The 22,278-nt window shown below is 37.8% G+C and overlaps 2 protein-coding genes across 2 annotated transcripts in view; both read left to right on the forward strand.

Annotated features, from left to right (window-relative positions):
• The window catches only part of LOC133519262 (transmembrane protein 205), a 35,073-nt gene extending 25,056 nt beyond the window's left edge, over positions 1-10,017 (forward strand). Inside the window, exons 3-5 of the mRNA XM_061853257.1 lie at positions 5,066-5,229; positions 8,274-8,396; positions 9,739-10,017. Coding sequence (XP_061709241.1) covers positions 5,066-5,229; positions 8,274-8,396; positions 9,739-9,900 — 449 coding nt within the window. The 3' untranslated portion in view covers positions 9,901-10,017. The remainder of the gene's footprint in view (positions 1-5,065; positions 5,230-8,273; positions 8,397-9,738) is intronic.
• A 3,834-nt stretch (positions 10,018-13,851) lies between these two features.
• Positions 13,852-21,757, forward strand: LOC133519265 (protein adenylyltransferase Fic). Its single transcript, XM_061853274.1, has 3 exons — positions 13,852-15,156; positions 17,323-17,520; positions 18,298-21,757. The coding sequence occupies exons 1-3, from the start codon at positions 14,129-14,131 to the stop codon at positions 18,428-18,430; spliced, it is 1,359 nt and encodes a 452-aa protein (XP_061709258.1). The 5' UTR covers positions 13,852-14,128; the 3' UTR covers positions 18,431-21,757.
• Positions 21,758-22,278: the final 521 nt, after the last annotated feature.

Consider the following 22,278-nt stretch of genomic DNA (forward strand, 5'->3'; position numbering starts at 1 on the left):
TTGTTCCACGTCATTCGCACCAGTGAGTAAGTCATCCATATAAAAGTCATTACTTATAATTTCAACTAAGTCTGGGAATTGCTCTTTTTCGTCTTGTGCAAGCTGCTTCAATGTGCGAATAGCGAGGAACGGAGCACATGACGTACCATATGTTACAGTTAACAAACGTTTCTCGACGATTTCATCTTGTGGAGATGAGCGCCACAGTATGCGCTGATAGTCAACATCTTCTTTAGCGACGAGTATCTGGCGATACATTTGCTTTACGTCAGCAAGCAGACAAATCTTGTGAGTACGCCAACGAACAATGAGATCTCGCAAGTCTTGTAATAGTGATGGTCCAATAAGTAACTCGTCGTTCAGAGATGAGCCATTTGACGGCTGTGCAGTTCCATCAAAGACCACGCGAAGCTTTGTTGTGCTGCTGGATTCTCTTATCACAGCGTGGTGGGGGAGATGATAGACTTTGTGAGTTGGCTTATGTTGTGGGTCTACATCTTCTAGATGATTCAGCTTCTGATATTGATCGATGAAGTCCGCATAATCCTTCTGAAATTTAGGCTTGTTTGCGAATCTTTTCTCCATGTGCATTAGTCTCTGTAATGCGATCTGTCGAGAGTCGCCTAAGTTATTTTCGTGATCATCTTTAAAAGGTAATCGTACGACATATCGTCCATCATCTTGTCTATAGTGGGTTTCTTTATAGTGCTCTTCACATTGTTTTTCAAGATGTGTTATCGGTTTCTCATGTGGCTTGTACTCTTCAGTCTCCCAGAATTTGCGTAGGAGTTGATCTACCTCGATGAGTGCGTGGTGAGCTACAATATTGTGAGGTGGCAGATCACTTCGTGATTTAGACGCTCCAGAGACAAACCATCCGAGTTTCGAGTTTTGTGCTATAAGCTTGTCATCATTATATTTGTGAAGTCCGTCTAGCAAAATAAATGCATAGACCTCGGCGCCCAGTAGAACATCAATAGGTCCCGGCGATTGCATGTGAGGATCCGCTAGTTGCAATTGGGACAGGGCAGGCCATTGTGAGATGTCAAACTCCTTTGAGGGTAACCAACCATTTATCTTCGAGAGTACGTGAGCGTTAACTTGCATTATATAGTGAGTGTCTATCGGTGAGTAAATATCTAAGTTAACGACGTGTCGTGGCAATGATGCTTGATCTTCGAGACCTGTGATATTAGCTGGCTGCAAAGTCTTCTTTAGTCGCAGTAGTTGCACTGCAGACTCCGTAATGAAGGTTCCTTGTGAGCCTTGGTCAATAAGGGCTCTGAGTTGTACGAGAGAACCACTGCTATCTTTCAAGCATATCTGTGCTGTGGCTAATATCACTTGTTTTCCTCTTTGTGAGACCTTCAGACTTGTGAGTTGCTTGGTTTGTGTGTCATCAGGTTCTGTGGGTTTCTCCATAGTGACTGTATTCGCAGTTATACTCTGGTGGTGTAAAAGCGTATGGTGTTTGCGATTACAGGTTCTACATGTTGTGGCTTGTCTACAATTCCGTATGGAATGTCCTTTGACAAGGCAATTGAAGCATAAGTTGTTGTTTCTTACAAATTCTTTGCGTTGATCTATGTTGAGTTGTGCAAATTCTGTGCAGTGGCAGATGTAGTGACTTTTCTTACAATATGTGCATTCCGTATCAACTTCAGCGGTGAAAGATCTCACATTCTTTATTTTAGGTGCAGTAGCTGGTAGTTGAAATGTGGTCTCTTTCTTATCTTTCTTCTGTGTCGCTTGTACCATTTCCATCGCTCTGAATCGTCCCTCTAAGTATGATGTGAGCTTCTTATACGTGGGTAACTCTATAGATGAACCAAGCGATTGCTCCCAAGCTTTGTGAGTTTCACTATCTAACTTGGATACCACAATATGCACGATTATCGAATCCCAAGTAGTTGTATCAATCTGCAAATTTGCTAGACTACTGAGACACTGGTTTGTAGTATCAAGAAGATCCTTGAGGCCTTTAGAGCATTCGTACGTGAGTTTCTTCTGATTGAGCAGGCGATTCAGTATGGTATTAGCTATCACTCTATCATTGCTGTAGCGGCAGACTAAGGCGTTCCAAGCCTTCCCATAATTTGCGGCTGTGAGTTCGAAATGACGGACTACTTGTTCTGCTTCACCCTTCAAGCTTGACCTCAAATAATGATGCTTGTGTATGTCACTCAGACCTGGCTCATTGTGTACCATAGAGATGAACAAATCCTTGAAGTGCATCCATTCTTGGTAATCACCGGAAAATGAAGGGAGGTTTATCGGTGGGAGTTTACTCTTTGTGACAACTTGAGGTTGAGATGCATGAGGCACTTGAGGTGAGGCACCTTCTTGTATTGTGACAGATTCCGTCAGTTCCAATAAACTAGTCTTGAACTCCATATAGAAATCTTCAACATCATTATAGAGTGCTTTCAGTTCCTTTTTCTCTTCAACGCTTACTGAAGACTTAAGAATTTCTCGGTGTTCAGCAAGGAATTGATTCCAGTATTCTTCAAGCGACTCTATCCGTATTTTCAAGTAGCTTGCTGTATAACGCGTTGACGAAGTTTTCTTGTGATTAGTGTGAAGTCTTTTAATCTGACTAAAAAGTTCTTCTTGTGATGCTATGTTAGCCATTATTGTTTAAAATTTGCTAAGTGAATGACAGATTTCAAAGTCTATTTGATTCTATGTTTATTTTTGAACACAATTTTTCAAAGTGTTTTTTCAACCGAAATTACGCTAAGTCCAAGAATTCACAAAATCGACTAAGTTCAAAATTTAAACAAATTATTCTAAGTGTTTTTTCGACGGTTTTTTTCTAAGTCCTAAATTCACTCGAAATATACTATGTCTATTTTCACACGAAATATTCTAAGTGTGTGTTACCGCGAAAATTGACTAAGTCTTTGACACTTCACATTTCCACTGTCACTGTACTCACGATTATCCTAGGTTCCGAAGGACCAATGTTCACTCCCTACACTGCACTGCACTTCCTACCTTTTGTAATGAAACACTTCACTTGACAACTTAATACTCATTTATTCCGAAACCAAATTTACCTTATAAGGGGCTGTAGAAAAATCTTAATAGCGTGAAGTAGCCGATAGATCAGCGACATCTACTGTGAAATTGGGCAACTATAAAAACTAAACATACTACATTTAACACATGTAATAGATAAGGCTTGCTTTTGTTTTGTTTTTCATAAATTGCTAATGCGCAGAATTGACGTTTTGTTTTTTTAGAAGAGATAGAACTTAAATAACATGTTTATTTATTTCGAGTCTACTGTATCTACTGATATATCTAGTCAAGTACTGCATCATGCATATCAGGTATATTAAATTAATTTTATAAATAATTATTAGGACTTTTTTTTGGCAATAGAATGTTGCTGTATTTAAAATAAATTATTTCACATCGTGTACGAAATAAAGCACCAGAACATCAATAGAGAAACGTAGGCAGCAGTTACTTTTAGAGAAATTTTTTGAGGAAACTTGACCGTGACATACTATGTCAGTAGAAAAAGGCGCGAAATATAAAATTTCCATGAGAGGACAACCCTTCGCGCCTATATTTTATAATTTTTTATTTTCAGCGTTTTTCTATTGACGGAAATGGCTTGCCAAACTATAAATCCATAGTGGCACATCGTTTGACAGTTCGAAAAAAAGAAACTGATTTGACTACTTAATCGATAGTCATATACCCTATTATTTAATGTAATTGTCCTACTAAATTTGTCATTTAATATTAATAATTGTCCTAATAAATTTGTAATTATCAACATTGATGACGTTGACACTTTACGGACCTAATTCGACTTTGACAAGATTTATCGACTATTATTTTATAATACTTACCTTTGGAAGAATAACATACGATATGCGTGCATATCGAAATATGCCAGAGCAAAAAATAAGTTTTTTTTTTTTTATACTACGTCGGTGGCAAACAAGCATACGGCCCGCCTGATGGTAAGCAGTCTCCGTAGCCTATGTACGCCTGCAACTCCAGAGGAGTTACATGCGCGTTGCCAACCCTAAACCCGCCCCCCCTCATTGTATTCATTGTAGTTTCAATGTATTCTCAATATTTAAGGTTCCCATGGGATAAGTATTTTTGTTTCTAAATGGTCTTCGTTATTTATATTACCCTCACGTTTGCGTAAGTGGCGTCCGGTCAACTCGTCACTCGTGAAACAAAGTGGTTTGACAGGCCCGTGGGAACCGCGCGAAACGATTACTCGGAACTAATTTGCACGCCGAATTCGACTTGCCCTTTTAATTCGACTTACGCAATCGGAGTTTGTAAGTACTAAAACAAATCGATTATTTCTTATTATTTAATTATTAAATTTTAAAATATAGGGTGCGTTCCAAAACGCATATATAACTGAGTGAATGATATGAAGGTGCGTTCCAAATTTGTTATAGGTACCTACTATATTTGTCGTAGACACGGGGTTGGGGGGTCGCGAAAAAATTTCAGTGGTCATCTATATGACCACTGAAATTGACACCATAAAGTTTGAAAAACACTGATTTAATACATTCACCGCTGAGCTACGATCGTAGCGCTACGTCGTAGCTGATAGCATGGATTTCCCGGTATGTAGCGGAAATGCTTCGTAGAGGCAAAACGACGTGTCGTGATTAGTGCTGAATAAATGAATAATCATACTTAAATTAAGTGCGCTTCGGGTAATCTAAAGAATTTGTATGGTTTTACTGATGGTACTTCTTGGTTTTCATGCAAAGCTTGTGGCGCAGTGACATATTTTATTTTAGTTTAAATATAATTAATAATTTTAGCAGCTCACGACCATTTTGTCATATGATGTCACTTAATGTGAGTTAAAGGCCTAATTTTTAAGTGCCAACAGAGAGACGAAATGCCAAATATCCTAACAGTACTTAAGTTCTCACAAAACCTACATTAACAGCAGCCTTGGTCCGCAGGCCGGTATCGCTTTCCTTCAGGCATTACAAATTATACCCAAACCCTGCAAACAGCATACCACTATATAAAATAATAATAACTCTATCTCTTTCTTCCACAGGCATCGTGCTATACTTCAATCTCCCTCGGCACGAGTTCGGTCGCGTACAGACGGTGTTGTTTCCTGTCTACTACGCGTTCAACGCGTGCGTGAGCCTGGTCGCGCTGTTCGCGTACCTCCGCACGCAGACCATTACGCGGTTTGAGCAAGCTAGCTGGATACAGGTAAGGATTTTACTTCAATCTGCCCCAACACGAGTTCGGGCGCGTGCAGACGGTGCCGTTTCCCTCTGTAACTACGCGTTCAACGCGTGCGTGAGCCTGGTAGCGCTGCTCGCGTACCTCCGGACTTCAAATGACCCCATGCCACGTTTAACTCGGCGATTCTAGCTTCCGGCTTAAATTGAACACACTCTTTTCCCAGATATACATTACATATTAAATACCCAATTAAATCTGCATGAACTTTTCAAACACAAGGTCTAAAATGTATCACTTTAAAGAGATAAGGCGACAATTAAACCGAGTCCTTTCACCTCACCACCATTGGCCTTAATATGCTGACCGATAAAACTAATCGACTGTAATGGAGACTTTCAATTCCGTTATTAATAAATATTAAAACAATATTAAAGGTACTGCGGATATTAAGAAACTGACGATGAGGAACTAACTCTCCTTTACTTTACCTCCTCGACGCACGGCCCGATTCGAACTTTAAGATACCTCAAACATTCGCTAAAGATGCGATATACATTAGATATGTCACTGTCAAAAGTAACGTTTCTTCAAACAGAAACGTCACTTTTAACACTGACATATGCAATCCATATCGTATCGATAGGAAAATTTTGATGTATCTTGCAATCTCTACATGGGACGTATCGACGAATTTTTAAACGATTTCAAAAACAAAGAAAGTTCTCAATTCATTGTCGAGCGCGAGCGGTGTGGGATCTTTAAAGATTTTTATTCATAGTTAGTATACTTATTAATTGCATTAATTTTACAAGAGTGCAGTGGATTTTCCTACACACTAAATATTTTGTCTTCAGAAATATCCCAAATCAGTAAATATATTAGAATCACAACATAAATAGGTACTTATAAGTATTAGTAAAAATACGTATAAGTAATTATTATTTCTGTGTCTATCACGTGCAAGATGAAACTGAGATACATACCAAAAAAAATTGACTGACGTACAAGATTTTTTTACGAATGTATTCTTTGCCTAGGTGTGGCCTAGGTCAGCTAAATATAAAAATCCTAAATTACCCGAAAATTGCATTAAAACTTTAAATTGTATTGTATCTGCAATAAAAATCAATATTAATGACTATTTCAATGATCTTGAGAAACGTGAACAAAACTGAAGTTTCCTATCTTGTTTCAATTTTTTGCGAGTTGTGAGATTGGTTGTTTTGCACAAATAAAAGTGCACGAAGTTGCCGCGTGCCCGTTGAAACACAAAGACAGATAACAGGAACGGTGATATATCGCCTTCGAGATTGTTTTCTTACTGACGTCAAACAGGTTACAATAAAACCACTTCAGAGTGTCGTATGATTTTTTCTCAAAGACATCTAAGCAGCTTTCCCGTCGCATAAATAATAAACCTACTAATATTAAATTGTTAAAAAATAGTGACAGATATTAAATGTGAAAAGACCCGAAGAGGAAAGAAGAAATAAAAATATTTAATTGTAACTCAATAACTTAAACAGGGGTTGCGTCCCCATATCCTTGCCTATATAATCTGAAAAAAATTAAAGATTAGTTCTATGTTAGATAAATATATAATTAATTGTGTTTCTAAAACAAACAGTTTAAATTAGATTTTTTTGAATACGTACTAACTAAAACCGTTGTTGTATATTGAAAGCTCATTGACCGACCTTACCTAGCTAATACCTATGTCTTTCTTAGATTAGACTTATTTCCTTGAGCGCCATTTGACGTTCCAATACCGTTCCTTATCTTACCTTACCTTACCCGCTGTTAATGAGCTTTTAAGCAATTACAAATTTTAAACTTACATGTTTTATAAGAGAAATAACTTTATATAGTCAACTCAAACTAAATACTAAAAATACTCCATTAATCAGTTGAATAAACCATTTTGAAATTATTGACCTTTAATAAATTGGGTATTGCCTCTTAGCAAATTCGCGTTTTTCCAAGGTTTACCTTGTCATATAAGAATGTACATATGTGTAATGACTATTTACATCTCAATGCACTTAATACTTTAATGATGTAATTATTTGTTTGTTAACATTCGCAATGATTGATGATTCTTTCTATTATGTTAGCCAATGATGCAATAATGTACTCGTGTAGCCTTGACTTCGTAATCGTATTAAATTACATTAATCACAGACTTAAGATAAACTATACTTGTAAAGACTATGCAATTAACAATGGTTTTAAAACATTGATTATTAGACTAGCACCTGGGACATTATATCTAGATAGTAAAGGTTAGTATCCGCATAAGATAATTTAAATAAGATAGCTTCTGATAACGTGCGCAGATCTAACGCTAGATTAGTTTTATTAATTACGCTCATTCATTTTATTTTATTTTTATTTTATTTTGTTTTTATAATGTCACTTACAGTATACACCAAACATGACACATAGACTTATTACAGATATTCTCGTATATTGACTAGCAATATAAATATATAATGATTAAATTCAATTCATACTGCACATCTGTGCCCGCCCCCTGGTCCGGGCAGTCCCCGGCGGGGACAGATGCGAATGAACCTATTCCCATCTGTGGCCGACGGGGATAAATGGGAATGAATCCTTCCCATCTGTGACCGCCTCGCTTTCTTCCGATTTTTTATATTATACAAATGTCGATTTTGATAGTTGCTATATTAAACAGTTAAAATTCAAATTCGTGCAATAAAAATCATATAATCCTACTTGACGCGTTAAATATTTTACATCATATATATGAAAAAGTGTTCACTATAGTTCCATCAAAACAATTACCTATAACAAGTATAGAGTTATGTAGGAGATATGATCACTATCTTAGTATTATAGCTTACCTGGCGGGGATAGATTATGGGAATGAATCATTCACACCATATTTTGAGCATTATTTGATATGTTCCTACACCCCGAAACCGTTAGGTACCTACTAGATATCACACACAGCCTTATTTGGTTCGTCATGCATTGAACTTAAGCATTATTACCCACTAGTTTTATATGGGCTGATTCCAGACCTCGTTATTTACTTGTTTTAGTTCGCGCTGCTAACCGCCGTGTTCTTGATTGAGGCCTACGTGCGTCTGCACCTGGTGAGCCCCATGCTGCGAGCCAAACACATTAAGACTCAGATGGAGGAGGCCGCCGGAGGCGGACAAGAGGTTGGTATTACTAATTAATATGTTTAAAAGATTATATGTTTGGACATTTAATGTATTTTTTGATGTTTGTTTTATCGCTCACACGGTCACCTAAAAAACGGTCACACGGATTTAGGGGAAATGAAAATAGTTTAACGACTTACACGCGCAAGCAGATGCTAGTTTTTAATTAAATTAAAGTAAGATAACACTATGAAGAGAAAATACCTTCATACACACTTACACCTAGAAATGTATTTCGAAGATACCAAAATAGTTCATAGTTTAGTCAGTGGCGAATTTGCCCCAAGGCCAGCCAGAGCAGGCCCGGGCCTAGGGTGGCAGGCTATATATATGGTGGGTGCTGAGAAAGAAGCGGCTACAGGGCCTGGGCCTAGGACAGCCAACACTACAAATCCGCCACTATGTATTCCTTAACATAGGCTTTCATCATGTGACTCTGACTATGCTGATGTCACTTATAGGAAAATACGCATAATAGTTCAGTTACGGGCTATACAGCAACCAATTATGAAATCAGCAACACGTTTTCTTAATAAATTGAACGACTAAAACCTTATATGAATTACTGATTATTGCCAATATAATTACACGTGCCAGTGAAATGGCGATTCAGCGCCATGACAGGTGCATTATTGTGTAAGCAATGAATAGGTATTGTGACAACGGATGAGCAATATCGGGCTCGGGTTGCAGTAATGATCGAATTATGTGGGCGTGTACTGACGACCACCCTATTAGTATTAAACTGCAAATAGAAAGCAAATAAATAGATAAATAATTGAGTTCATACCTCTTGTTCTTTCGAGCTGAAAATCAGTACTTGCCAACGTACACCTATGGTTAATCTTTTTGATTGCCTAGCATACGAAACTTTTACAATTTCTGAGAATGCTGAGGTGTGTTATATCCAATATGTATCACTTACCAATGTAGATACCTACCTCCATATCAAATAGATCTTGTTACCAATAACCATAAGGTTAGGTAGATGATCGTGTCCGCGCGTCTCCATATCAGAAATGACTCTAATTAGCTTATTACCTACTCGTCCATCCGTTTATGTTTGTTCTCTCAAACACCACATATCTCCAGGGTATGGTTTTTCGTAAATATATCTGAAACACAATCCGTCAACCCTTTGAACGTCAAGAACCTTTAAGGGCGTCGTAAGATGTCGTGCCTGTGGCGCCAAGAACGCTTATAAGTACTATAACGTACGTTGTCCAAGTAACCTTCAACGTTTCCAGTACGAGTATAGTGCATGACGTTCTGGAGTTTGAAAGATGGCGTTAAAAAAGTTAATTAGCTTTATACTAACGTCCGTTTGTATTTGTTCCAGGTCGGCCGCCTGGTCCTGGGCGAGCTGGCGCACTGCCCCCGCTACCTCCGCGTACTCAAGGCCTTCCGCGCCTACCACTCCACTATCGCCGTCGGCACCATGCTCACGCTCGGCTGCTCGCTGTACTCCACCATGGTGATCGTCGACGCCATGTGCCGCTAGTCCTGGCCTCTGTGATGTCACAGTCACAGTGACCCCACGGATCAAGGCAGTTTGATAGTCTAGACAAGCTGCTAGATTTAAAGTACGGGGCAACACTTTTGAAAAGCTGACAAGGTGTTTGGCCCATGCCATGCCATGTTACCATTAACATGACATATATTGTCAGAATTGTCAAAATATAAATAAGTATTATGTAAAGTGTTGCTGTATAATTTTATCTAGCAGGTTCAATATAGTCAGATTGTAGAAAAAACATAATTCAAGTAGTTTTGATCGGATTTTAGAGAGTAAAATTTATTCAAATCTACCTCAAAAACCACAAATGATAATATAAAGCTACATTCAGCGTTTTGATCATAATAAGGAGTAAATGTAGTTTCTACAAAAATATCAGTATTCCTATTAATAATATTGTTTATTATCTAAAAAAGCTATATAACGAAAGCTTAAAGTCGGTTAAAAATAAAATCATGTTACTGCCAAGCGATGTTTGTGCTTTTGCCAATTATTATTTTGGTAGGTTTTAGCAGGTATTTTATTTACAATTGTATTATTTACGATTAATTTTATTAAAATAATGCAAAGTAGAAAGGGGCTCGGGCTGTGAAGTCTTTATTTTGTGTAGATAGGAAATTAACGAATTTGTTTGATGTAGATGATACTCTAAAGCGCTGGTCGCTCGTTGTTTCAAGAAAAGTATGAAAGTTAAGGTCCAAATTCTATAGGCTTAAGGTTCATACACTGTGGTTGTGAATTAGTACGTCTATATTTGTGTAGCACGCTCTAAAAATAGATTTTTCGCATACTACAAAAATTTAGTCATAAATTTAGGTAGTGTACTGATCTTGCCAAGGTCTAAACGACCTATTTTATTATGAATTTGCAGCCAGAGCCATCGGAGCTGCTTGAAGTTGAAACTCTAGTTGTTCGCTCTCTAATTTCCTGCAGAGGTACTGCCATGAATAGTTGTAAGTGTAGTGAACGTAGTGTAAATAGGTAGTGTGTCGGCGAAACTGTGGTGGTGCCACGCTAGTGCGCAGGAAGTTAGGGCTGCAACTACGCGCGATGGCGCCAAAAGCAGTCGCTATTTCGACGTATTTTTGCACTGTCTCAATAAAGCTGTTCATGACTTTCATGGATTTACGAGGTGTATATAAGCGCGATGTGATACAGGAGCAAGGTACGCAATCTCAGCGTTAACTGCGAGTGTTTGGCGCTTTGCGCGATATTTTGTTTTGTATGCGACAGAAAGGTCTAGTCTTGCGAGAGCGTCACAAATGACACGCACATCGATTGTGACGCACTGAGCATTTGTATGAAAGTAATTAAAAGGCCTTCCCGGAGCTATCAAGCAGCTTAAAGAATTAACAGGGGGTTTATTTAATTACAGGCTTATTTCTAAAAGTAGAGCTACCGTCTATATTGTAACTGCATAAGAATAAGTATGTATAGGCGAAGTTAACTCTACATTTATAATTAAGCATTAATTGTATTACTGTTGTAATTTATGCTTAGTTTAAGGTAATGCTTAAGGTCTTTACATTTAATTATATCTGTAAAGGCCAGAGCTATAAACTTTAATAGCTAACGATAGGACATCGTAAAAATGATGATTATAAACCTATAAGTCACAGGTATACTTGACGAAATGCATTAATGTAGTATATGCAATATAATATTGTAGTATATGCAGTTTCAATCGTTAGTATTTTATTATTAACAATGATCTGAATGTTAGTGTAAGTTTTGTTATTTATTTGGGAGAACGAAAAAACTATTCAAATAAAAAAATATGGAGAACTTGCCGTGTTATTTATTTCACGAAACAAAACCCCAGATGGCTATTTTTAGGGTTCCGTAGCCAAATGGCAAAAAACGGAACCCTTATAGATTCGTCATGTCCGTCTGGCTGTCCGATTATGTCACAGCCACTTTTTTCCGAAACTATAAGAGCTATACTGTTCAAACTTGGTAAGTAGATGTATTCTATGAACCGCATTAAGATGTTTACACAAAAATAGAAAAAAAAAAACAATAAATTTGGGGGGTTCCCCATACTTACATACTTTTTTTCATCAAACCCATACGTGTGGGGTATCTATGGATAGGTCTTTAAAAATGATATTGAGGTATCTAATATCATTTTTTTCTAAACTGATAAGTTTGCGCGAGAGACACTTCCAAAATATAAATATATGATATACATTACCACGCAAACTTTCACCGAAAATTGGTTTGAAACAGATCTAGTAAGTAGTTTTTTTTAATACGTCATAAATGGTACGGAACCCTTCATGGGCGAGTCCGACTCGCACTTGGCCGCTTTTTTTAATTTCTAGCGCTCGATTTCATCGCTCAAAAAGCTTTGGAAAACGGCGAAATGCTATTTTTGAAATACGAGCGACGAAAATTAGGAATCTAGTGTTATTGATATTGACCACTGTTTTTTATTAGTAGAATTTAAATTCCTAGTAGAGGATGTGTTAATTAAAAGCCGGTTTATAGCTGACTGACGTTTATTGACAATCTACGTATGTGCCAGTATAGTAACAAGTACAAATCCTTTTTACATTCGTAGCATCTCTCCCTTTTAAGACTGCTACCCGGTATAATAAAATAAAGGCTTAACTAAACGTTAAACAATTAAGATTAATAATATGCAACAACAAACATAAACACAACTAAGTACTACTGACTAATAGCACTACAGTTATACTTAGCTAGACTTTTGGGCCCGATTACAAGCGCGCAACGCGGGCGGAAGCACCGGGCGGTGGCGCGGTCGAAGTGGCCCCCGAGCTAGTGGGAAGGTGCTCTGTCAAAGGCTGCTCGGGTGCTGCCTGAACTTAACCGTCCGATGCATCCTCAAACGCTTCGTCAGCACCCGCCTCGGGTGTATTAGCACGTGCATTCATTAGTTCATCCGGATTACAAACACTTGCCCGTGAAAGTGAAAATCTATTTTTATTAGCCGGCATTATTTGATCAACATGCCTTCGCCATTCGATTCCCTGGCCCATATCAACCGTATAAGAAGCTGGACCAGTTTGCGCCTTGACCCTACCTTTCGACCACTTCTCCCCTCTTAAAGTATAGTCACGCGCGAAAACCACGGCCCCCACACTGACGGAGCGTGGTGTGCCGCCAGCGGACGTCACCTGGCGTTCCTGCGCAGCGCGCACGCCGGCGGCACACCGAGGAGATAGTATTGAATGGCGACACGAAATCGAGCGCTTGAAATTCGATTCTCTCACCGCCACATCAGATAAAAACAGTTTGTGAAGATTGATTATTTCGTATAAATATATAGGATGTTTATTTAGTCACCTGCAATAATTTACGGGGTGAATGTATAGGTTACAACTTTTACTATGGGACCAACTCCGAAATCGCGAAAAAATTTTGTGTTTCATACATTTTGGCCGTCTGACCTTGACATTTTCTATGGGAAATTAATTTTTTTTTTCGCAATTTCGGGGTTGGTCCCATTAGAACACAAAATAACTATTGTAATATTTTGCCTATATCCCTTTTAGTCTACATCGCAAACGGTCTAGAACACAATCTTACATAACCCTTCCTGGCTTTAACGTAGTTGGGTAAAAAAATAGGTGACAAGGCATTCAAGTGCTGGGGCAGTTTTTTACTTAATTGCAGAACTAGCTGCTAACAATTTTAAACCTGCGACCGTAAAATACAACGGTAAAATATATGACCTGTACTACCTAGAGGTTATAATAATTTAATAAAAAAATAAAGAGTAATTTCCCTCGTATTGTATGTACCTATATTATTATATTATATTTGATATCAAATATTGAGGTTACGTTATGTAATAATATTACTGCAAGGTTAAATGTTTCGAAGAAGAAAAACTCAAACTACTCAAAGACCTCTAAAGTAACTTTTTTACCGCCATTTTGTCAGTGTTGCTGCTATAAAATAAGCGTACGCTACTCGGGACATTATTTTTTATTCTATTAATTTTATGACATCCTTTAACTCAAGGTGTTTATACAAAGCTTGAATAGGTTTAATGTCAAGAGCTGTCGCTGTCACATGGCTGTCACAACAGTTCACTGTCATCTGTCATCAAACCATGGAATTACGTGGTTTTACATTATTAGCGCTCTCTAAAAATTTTAGCAATACACAATGCAATCTAAATTCTTTCCAGTGATTGACTCACAGATTTTATCACTCTGCTGTAGATATTTAATTGAGTGCCATGTTATTCATAGGTAGGGCGTCAAAGTGCGAAGAAATGAAGTGCAGTAATACGAAAGATTTACACACAAAAATGATTTTAGAAAGGTTTAGAACGGTGTTAATATGGTCTAGTGTGGTGTGTACGTTGGCTGTGGTTGTCTCTTTGCACAAGTTGCTTACTTATGAGGCAAAATTCTCTAAGCCGTTCTTTCCTATACCTATTGGGTTGTATGGTAACTACCTGGAGACGGTTTCCAAGGATGTGCCGCTGCCGTCGGCCAAGCCTAAGGACACCGTGCGAGATGCTGAAGCTGTGGTGTCACTAGCAGCTGCTCTAGAGATGAAGAAACATGGAAAGGCTGACAAAGCTTTAAAACTCTTCCAGCATGCGTTTGCACTATCCCCTAAACACGCAGATGTCTTAAACCACTATGGGGAATTCCTAGAAGACACAAAAAAAGATGTAGTCAGAGCTGACCAACTCTACACATTAGCTTTAAGTAATTATCCTGACCATACAGGGGCTTTGATGAACAGGCAACGCACAGCCAGCATAGTTGAAAACTTAGACAGAGAAATGTTAAGGAAAATAGACGAAAAACGAGATGCACTGTCATCCATACCAGAGAACAACTCTGCTTTGCGGAGAGCTAAGAAAGAGGCTTATTTCCAACACATTTACCACACGGTTGGTATTGAAGGGAACACAATGACATTACAGCAAACAAGGAGTATATTAGAGACTAGAATAGCTGTATCTGGCAAAAGCATAGATGAGCATAATGAGATTTTAGGTTTAGATGCAGCTATGAAGTATATTAATTCAACATTACTGTACCGCCTGAGGGATATCACTATGGGGGATATATTGGAGATCCATAAGAGGGTTTTGGGGCATGTGGACCCAGTGGAAGGAGGGCAGTTCAGGAGGACACAGGTTTATGTTGGAGGACACATCCCGCCTGGACCATCTGAGATACAGAGGCTGATGCAGCAATTTTTAGAGTGGCTGAACTCTGAAGATGCATTAGACTTACATCCAGTGAGGTAAGTGTTACATTGTATTGCATCATAATATTCATAATATATGTATTATGAATTCTCTATCTATAAGTTTAGGCTAGTCACACCCACACTACACCCATAATATGATTTAATTGATTGATAATGCAAAAGTCTGAAATATCATATTTTTCCTTTTTAACAATCAACTTCAGGCTGTAATCACTGTGAATAATGAAGACATCAGTCACGGTTCAGAGATTTATTTACTTCACTTACATTATTGCTTAGCACTTAGCATTGTGTAACAATTTAAGCTGACTTGTGGAGCAAAATTTTTAAAATGGCTTCAGAATATTGTGAATTTTATTAAATTGGGATCATTTTGGTATGTAACAACAAGATCTGAGAGAAGCAAGACATTGTGGATGGCATTGACCTCAAACACTGAACTTGCCAGCTGGCAGTCATTCAACATATCTCTGTCTAAACTTGTAGATACATAATAGGTACATAATAGCAAATTAGTCAGCTTAATCACCATTTTGCCCATGTGTGGTAATGGTGACTACAAAATATGATATTATAAATTAATATCTGTTATTTATTTGAAATTTATTTGGTATTTTGTTATCAGGACAGTTGCTATCTTAGTATTATGGATTTGCCACGTGCATGAATAATATGTTTGTTGCAATCAGGAAGTGGCATTAGTGGCATTTACCATGTGTTTAACATTTCATCATCGGAGATTTTTGTACGGCAGCAACAAAAATTGAATTGTCATTACAATGAAATTTACATACAGATGTTGTTTGTTGGTATTTATCATCAAAACAATGCACATTCCATATTGAGTCCAAACATTAAATTTTCAATAAGTATTCAGAGATGCTGATTTGCTGACTCTCAATACAGTGAAACCTGGTTAAGAGAGAGTTCAAGGGACCGTCATTTTTTTTTCGCTTATAGAGGTTTCTCACTAATCCGAGTTTCTAGCTTATAGAGGTACAAGGAAGTCTCTTTCACTTACAGAGGTTATTCAATAATATGCAAAATATTTTGTTATAAACGAGATAAGCATAATTTATTAGAGTAATTAGTTTACAATGAAATCAAAGAATCTAACAATTTTATTTAAAGAAATCTTTTTTTTTTTGTTTTTGATTTTATATTTAGTGCACATTTTTCCAATTCATATATTTTATCAAACATAGCCCTTTCAACAACTGCTAAGTATTCAAAAAACTTGTGGAGCGTTTCCAAAGCCTTTAAAAGCCTTTCCTTCGGAGCACTGAGACTTTATCGAATATTTGTTTGAATTTTATAAAAGGTAGATTCTGCTAATCCAAATTCACTTCGTATTTCATTACGTATCTTGCCCGATTCAAAAGCATTAACAATTCTGAGCTTATCATTTAACGACAACACGTTTATTTTTTGTTTTGACATTTTTTGTACCGAGCCTTCCTCTGTAAGTATTATTGATTACAAATTAGTTAGGATAGTTTATTATATTCTTCGAACTATAAAGAAAACAAAAATATACACAGTTCCTGAAAAATAAAGAATGAGTCATACATTGCCAGTATTAAATTGCCGCTTATAGAGGTTCAGGCAAGAGAGGCTCTCCGTTATAGAGGTCAGGACGAGAAAAACGACTGTCGCTTATACAGGTTTTTGCTTCTCACTTATAGAGGTTTTTGGGGGGTCAAAGTCCGGGACCTGAGAATTATTCTCACTTATAGAGTTTTCTCGCTTACCCAGTTCTCTCTTACTCAGGTTTGACTGTATACTTATTAGCTTATTACTCCTCACTTGCCACAAACGCGACCTCAGGAATTCAGGATATATTCTAAATATAGACTCCCTCCTAGTTCTATTAGGCTACAGGGACTGCTTACCATCAGGTGGGTTGTATGCTTGTTTGCCACCGTCGTGGTATAAAAAAACCCTCTATTTTCGCAACAGTAAGCAAGATGCCATGATAAGCGTAACAGTAGCGTATGTCTTGCTAAAGTATAAAGTGTTTCTGGCAGGCATTAGCCATTTAAAATTACCTTGCCTACAAAGTTACCTAAATGCACTTTATGTTGACCCCTTGAAGTTGAGTTCGTAATTATCATTAGACCCAATTCCGAGATCTAACGGAATTTTACAAAACCTACTCCATTATTTAAAAAAATATGAAGAATCAACAACACATTTCAGATACGCAGCCCTAGCACACTATAAGCTAGTTCACATCCACCCGTTCATCGACGGCAACGGACGCACGTCGCGGCTGCTCATGAACTTGCTGCTCATGCAGGCTGGCTTCCCGCCCGTCATCGTGCCCAAACAGCACCGGCACCTGTACTACCAGCACCTGCAGACGGCCAACGAGGGCGACGTGCGGCCGTTCGTCAGGTGAGACAAACAGTTGAGCCATTTTATGAGAACTAGCATACTGTTCTATCTGTACGGGAACGGACACCCATTATCATGTCCAACCGAGCAGCACCGCCAGCTGTACTACCAGCATCTGCAGACTGCGAATGAAGCAGCGTGCGGCCTTCGTCAGGCGAGGAAACGTGTCAACATGCAATTTGATTTGAAATTGCAGCTCATCCACCGCAAAGGGTGGGTTCTGGGTGAACTAGGATTTTCATAATGTCCAAATTTGTCTGCCGGGCTAGCACATGATTAGCGCGACAGTATCTCGCGGCGAGATAGACTACCTGTCCCTCTTTCATTAACAAACTTAGAAAAATACGGGTAGTCTATCTCGCCGCGAGATACTGTCGCGCCAATGATGTGCTAGGCCTACTGGACTATGTATGCCAGCTTTACTTAGCAAGTAAAAGATTTTCCAGAAGCCTAAGCAGATTAAACTAAACATAAGAGGATAGCAAAACGGATGTACAGGCAGTGTGGGAGCAAGAAAGGGCGGGGAAGACACTTTTTTGCGCGAGAAACACTGTAAAGGATACTGTGGCGCGACAGCGCTTTGTTCAAGCTAAACTAAAATTCTGTTCAATGAAAAAGTCTTAAGTTTTGTGAATTTTATGTCAGGATATTACGTTTTTCTATAAAGTAGTTACGTGGAATATAGGTACAATTCTCGTCTTCGAATCTGACTCTGAGGGAGTTAGTCATTTTTCATTTAGTATGTTTCAGTTTATAACGCACAAAGTAATATTACAGGTTCATAGCACAATGCACGGAGCGCACGCTGAACCTGTACCTGTGGGCGACGAGCGAGTTCTCCCACATGGTGCCGGCCATCGGCGACCCGCACATTCTGGCCGGCGAACTGGAGATGGAAGATCCGCTGTGATACACTCATATTCACTTTCCGAGCATAAATAATTATTAAGGAGTAAGTTGGACACTTCCCATAAGTTTTAAAGCAATTTTTGACAGAATTTTACAGTTTTATGGACAATGGGAAGTCGCCAATTGTCTGGCTCACGTGAAATCTTTAGTAGCTCTAGCAGAACCTGATGGCTGCAACTCTATTATTATTTACTTTAACAGGACTTAATCACGTATTATTTAGCTTTTAAATTGCCTCCAACGTTTCGAGAGCGGTATCATTGTCCCCGTGGTTTCGAGAAAGTCATCATCTTCTCCCGAGGATGATCGCGCATGTGTGTGAATGTGTAAACCTATTTGTTACGTTTGGTTGTGCCTTGTGTTCTTGTTTGTGTAGTGCTCTTATTTTGTTAGCCCTTTGAATGACAGACGGCGAAGGAAGATGCTGTGCCCAGGACGCCAGGCTATCCCGATTATTTAAGCGAAATTGAAATTTACGGAGTCCCGCGTAAGTCCCTATTGCATTGGTGAAACTGACGGCTGTGGGCGTCGTTGGCGTCCTTGTCGAGACTTTCCGATGACACAGCCGTCTGGAACGGTCAAAGGGTTAAAGTGTCCTAATGTGTGTAGATATGTACCTACATTTAACTGGTATGTCTAAACATAATGTTTAGACGACTGGTGACTCATATAAAAAAGATGTCAAAAGTTGGTATAGTAATTTGAAAATTATTCAGTAATAAATCAAATCTGAAACCATACTGCGTGGAGTTGGCCGCTACCTATATGGCCCAGTTATTCACCGTGACCGACTTAAGCTCCATTTAGACGGATCAAGAACTTTTATGCGATTTTCTTTACATTACGGTATTTTATCGATCGACTGAATTCATTGTACTCTGTAGTTAGCTATGTATCGAATATTGCACCGTGTTAATGGGGCTTTGGCGTAGATAGACTACGTATCAAATTTTGTAATATACATGACGGCGGCCGATCGTAAGATCAGGCAGATCGTGAAATTCCCAAGCATATCGTGAAACGTGAAAATCTTTGTCTCGTTCCCTGAGTCGACGCGGGGCTCCTATTTCTGGATAGTTTGCCCTTCGGACATCTAAAGAAATTTAACGAACCTATCTTACCTATCTATTGGTTTAATGTGACTACCGTCTAAACATTACACAGGAACATTACGATCTGCCTGATCTTACGATCGGCCGCCGACATACACTTTGTGTGAAGCTATAATTGGAAGTTACTTCACAATAATTTCTTTATTTACAGCCATCACATCTTTGACTAGTAAATAATTTGTGTGATGCTTCCCAAACGAGCCTGCTGGCGGGCTTGACTGTGTTAGTTAAATTCTTGTACATGTATTGTAAATATAAAATTGAAATTGTTAAATTCGTGAATGACACAGCATTTAGGTAGGTAAGTTAAGTGAACATTATTATTTGGTTGTTTAAAATTATCGTATTTGAATAGATTATTTAACGCACAGTATTTTGAGGTTGCTCAAGGTAGCGTGATTTAAAATTAATATAAGTATCTAATATTGTTTTTTTTTTATATGGTCTGTTCTTTTTGACAATTTCATAGAGTTGCGATACTTGTGTAGTCTAAAACTCGATTGGATCACTTTTAGTAAATACCTATTGTACTTATAATTCAATTTCCATTCATGCGTGTAAGTCGTGTAACATTCTCTCTTCTAAAAACATTTGATGATGAGAGCATGTGCAAATCATTTTAATCATTTTATTGACAATATTAAAATTTATACATACATACCTGGAGCTAAATTCAAAATCATGATCTGATAATACCAATGCGGCCATATCTGTCTGCGTTACGCTTCTTAATACGTGATATACCTTGTTTTAACCATATCAGTATATCTGTAACTGTGTGTAAGTTTTAATTTGACCAAAGAAATACGTTTGGTTATTTTATTTCATTAGATATAACACATCACGTCTATTCTAGTGCGACCTTTTTTCTGTGATACTGTTCATATATTTATTGGGTTCCCTATTTATTCCAATTATTTACCAATTGTGTGATATATTTGTATGGATGAAATTTATTATGCCTTATTGGACAGTTAGCAAAACTTGTCTGAAAAGCTTCGCACTCTTGCATAGAAACTTGTATATAAAGTGGTGGAACTACTTTTTAGAAAGAGATTGTATAATTTTATTGTCCATGGGAAAAATAACTCTTAACCACCAAGAAAATAAAAGCGATGTGGCATCCCATTCCACGCAAGTTTTATGTCGTATTCATTTAACTTCGTAAGGTCGGGTGGCAACATCGATCAACTTGAGTTCGAGTTGTTGGCGGCGAAAGGGTCAACCTTTTCGCCGCCATTGACTTGATATAAAGTCAGTACATTTCGTGTCCCACACGCCACTTCATATCAAGTCGTGGTTTTGGTCAGGTTTGTTTACGTGCAATTTTTGACGTGGCGTTGATGACACTTTATTACTTCATTGACGTGGCGGCGAAAAGGTTAAATACTGATTTTCGGTCGCTAATATTTAAGCGCAATTGAAATTTATGGAGTGCCGCGTAAGTCCCAATTGCATTGGCGAGGCTGACGTGACGGCGAAAAGAATTTCTGAGATTTTTGCCAAATATGCATTTCCTTAACTGGTCATCTACAAAGCATGTTGTGGAACGTGATACATTTCCTAATAAAATCGCTAATTCCCTATTGCCCCTTGGACAATAAACAAGTTGTTACACCCATAGATTTCACTAATAGTTTTGCTGACTGTACGTAAATTAACGCAAAGCGGCTTCAGAATGTTGTCTCAGTTTTGTAATAACACTAACGATTTAAGGGCTAGCACATCACACGTGGTTCGTATTGAAATGGAGATCAATTTTGAACGGAGTATTTGCAAGTTTACGTATTTAATTTTTTTTAACAAGCAGATACGTCTGCGAGCGATACTCTAAATCTTATATTAAAAGAAAAAAATTAAAAAGTTACGCTTCCGGCAGGACTTGAACCCGCAACCACCGCAATCCGTGCGTTGGCTCCTAACCAATTGAGTTAGGAAGAGCAAACGCACCGATTGCGGGTTCAAGTTCAATCAATCAATCATTTATTTATTTGCAAAATACAGTAACAGAAGGTGTTAGGACTATTCAGGTACAATGTGTATTTTGCTTGCAAGCAAGCGTGCAAATATAATGTGTCAAATCTAAGCATTGAAAAATAACAAAATTGAAATTAAGACATTAGCATAAATAGTTAGAGAATTAGAAAAATTAGGAAAAAGTCAGTCAGTCGCCATAGAATTATAAAAATAATCATTAAAAATCAAGGGAAAATATATAAACATAATATATATATATATATATATATATATATGAATTTGAAAAAAATTAGAAACATTCTGCCGGAAGCGTAACTTTTCATTTCACTTATTTTGTATTTCCAGAATTTTAGTGGTAGTTTTGATAGTGGACATAGTGGTGCTATCCCTTCTGATACTTATGCGCTTGTTTGGTGTTATTTTTCCATGACGTTATCTTTTTCGGTATTTCCCAGGTTCGAAAATCGTCTTCCTATTAATTATTAATTTTATTTAAAGCATTTTCATGATACCAGTACAAATTACTAAGTACGTTTCTTATTAAACTAATTTTACTACCTAATATAATATTTTATTTTACATCCGTATTGATTATCCCTTTGACCGCCTTATAACGAAATGTATCTTGTAGGTACTGTAGTGACATGAAAATTGGAGACTGCCTAGACAGTTTAGTTTTAGGGTGAGTTTCCACCAAAGCTATGCGAAGCATTTACCTATTTCGCTCAGCTCAACTCAGCAGTCTGAGGTGGAAACAGTT

Source organism: Cydia pomonella, chromosome 6 (assembly GCF_033807575.1).
Source record: "Cydia pomonella isolate Wapato2018A chromosome 6, ilCydPomo1, whole genome shotgun sequence".
Lineage (NCBI taxonomy): Eukaryota > Metazoa > Arthropoda > Insecta > Lepidoptera > Tortricidae > Cydia > Cydia pomonella.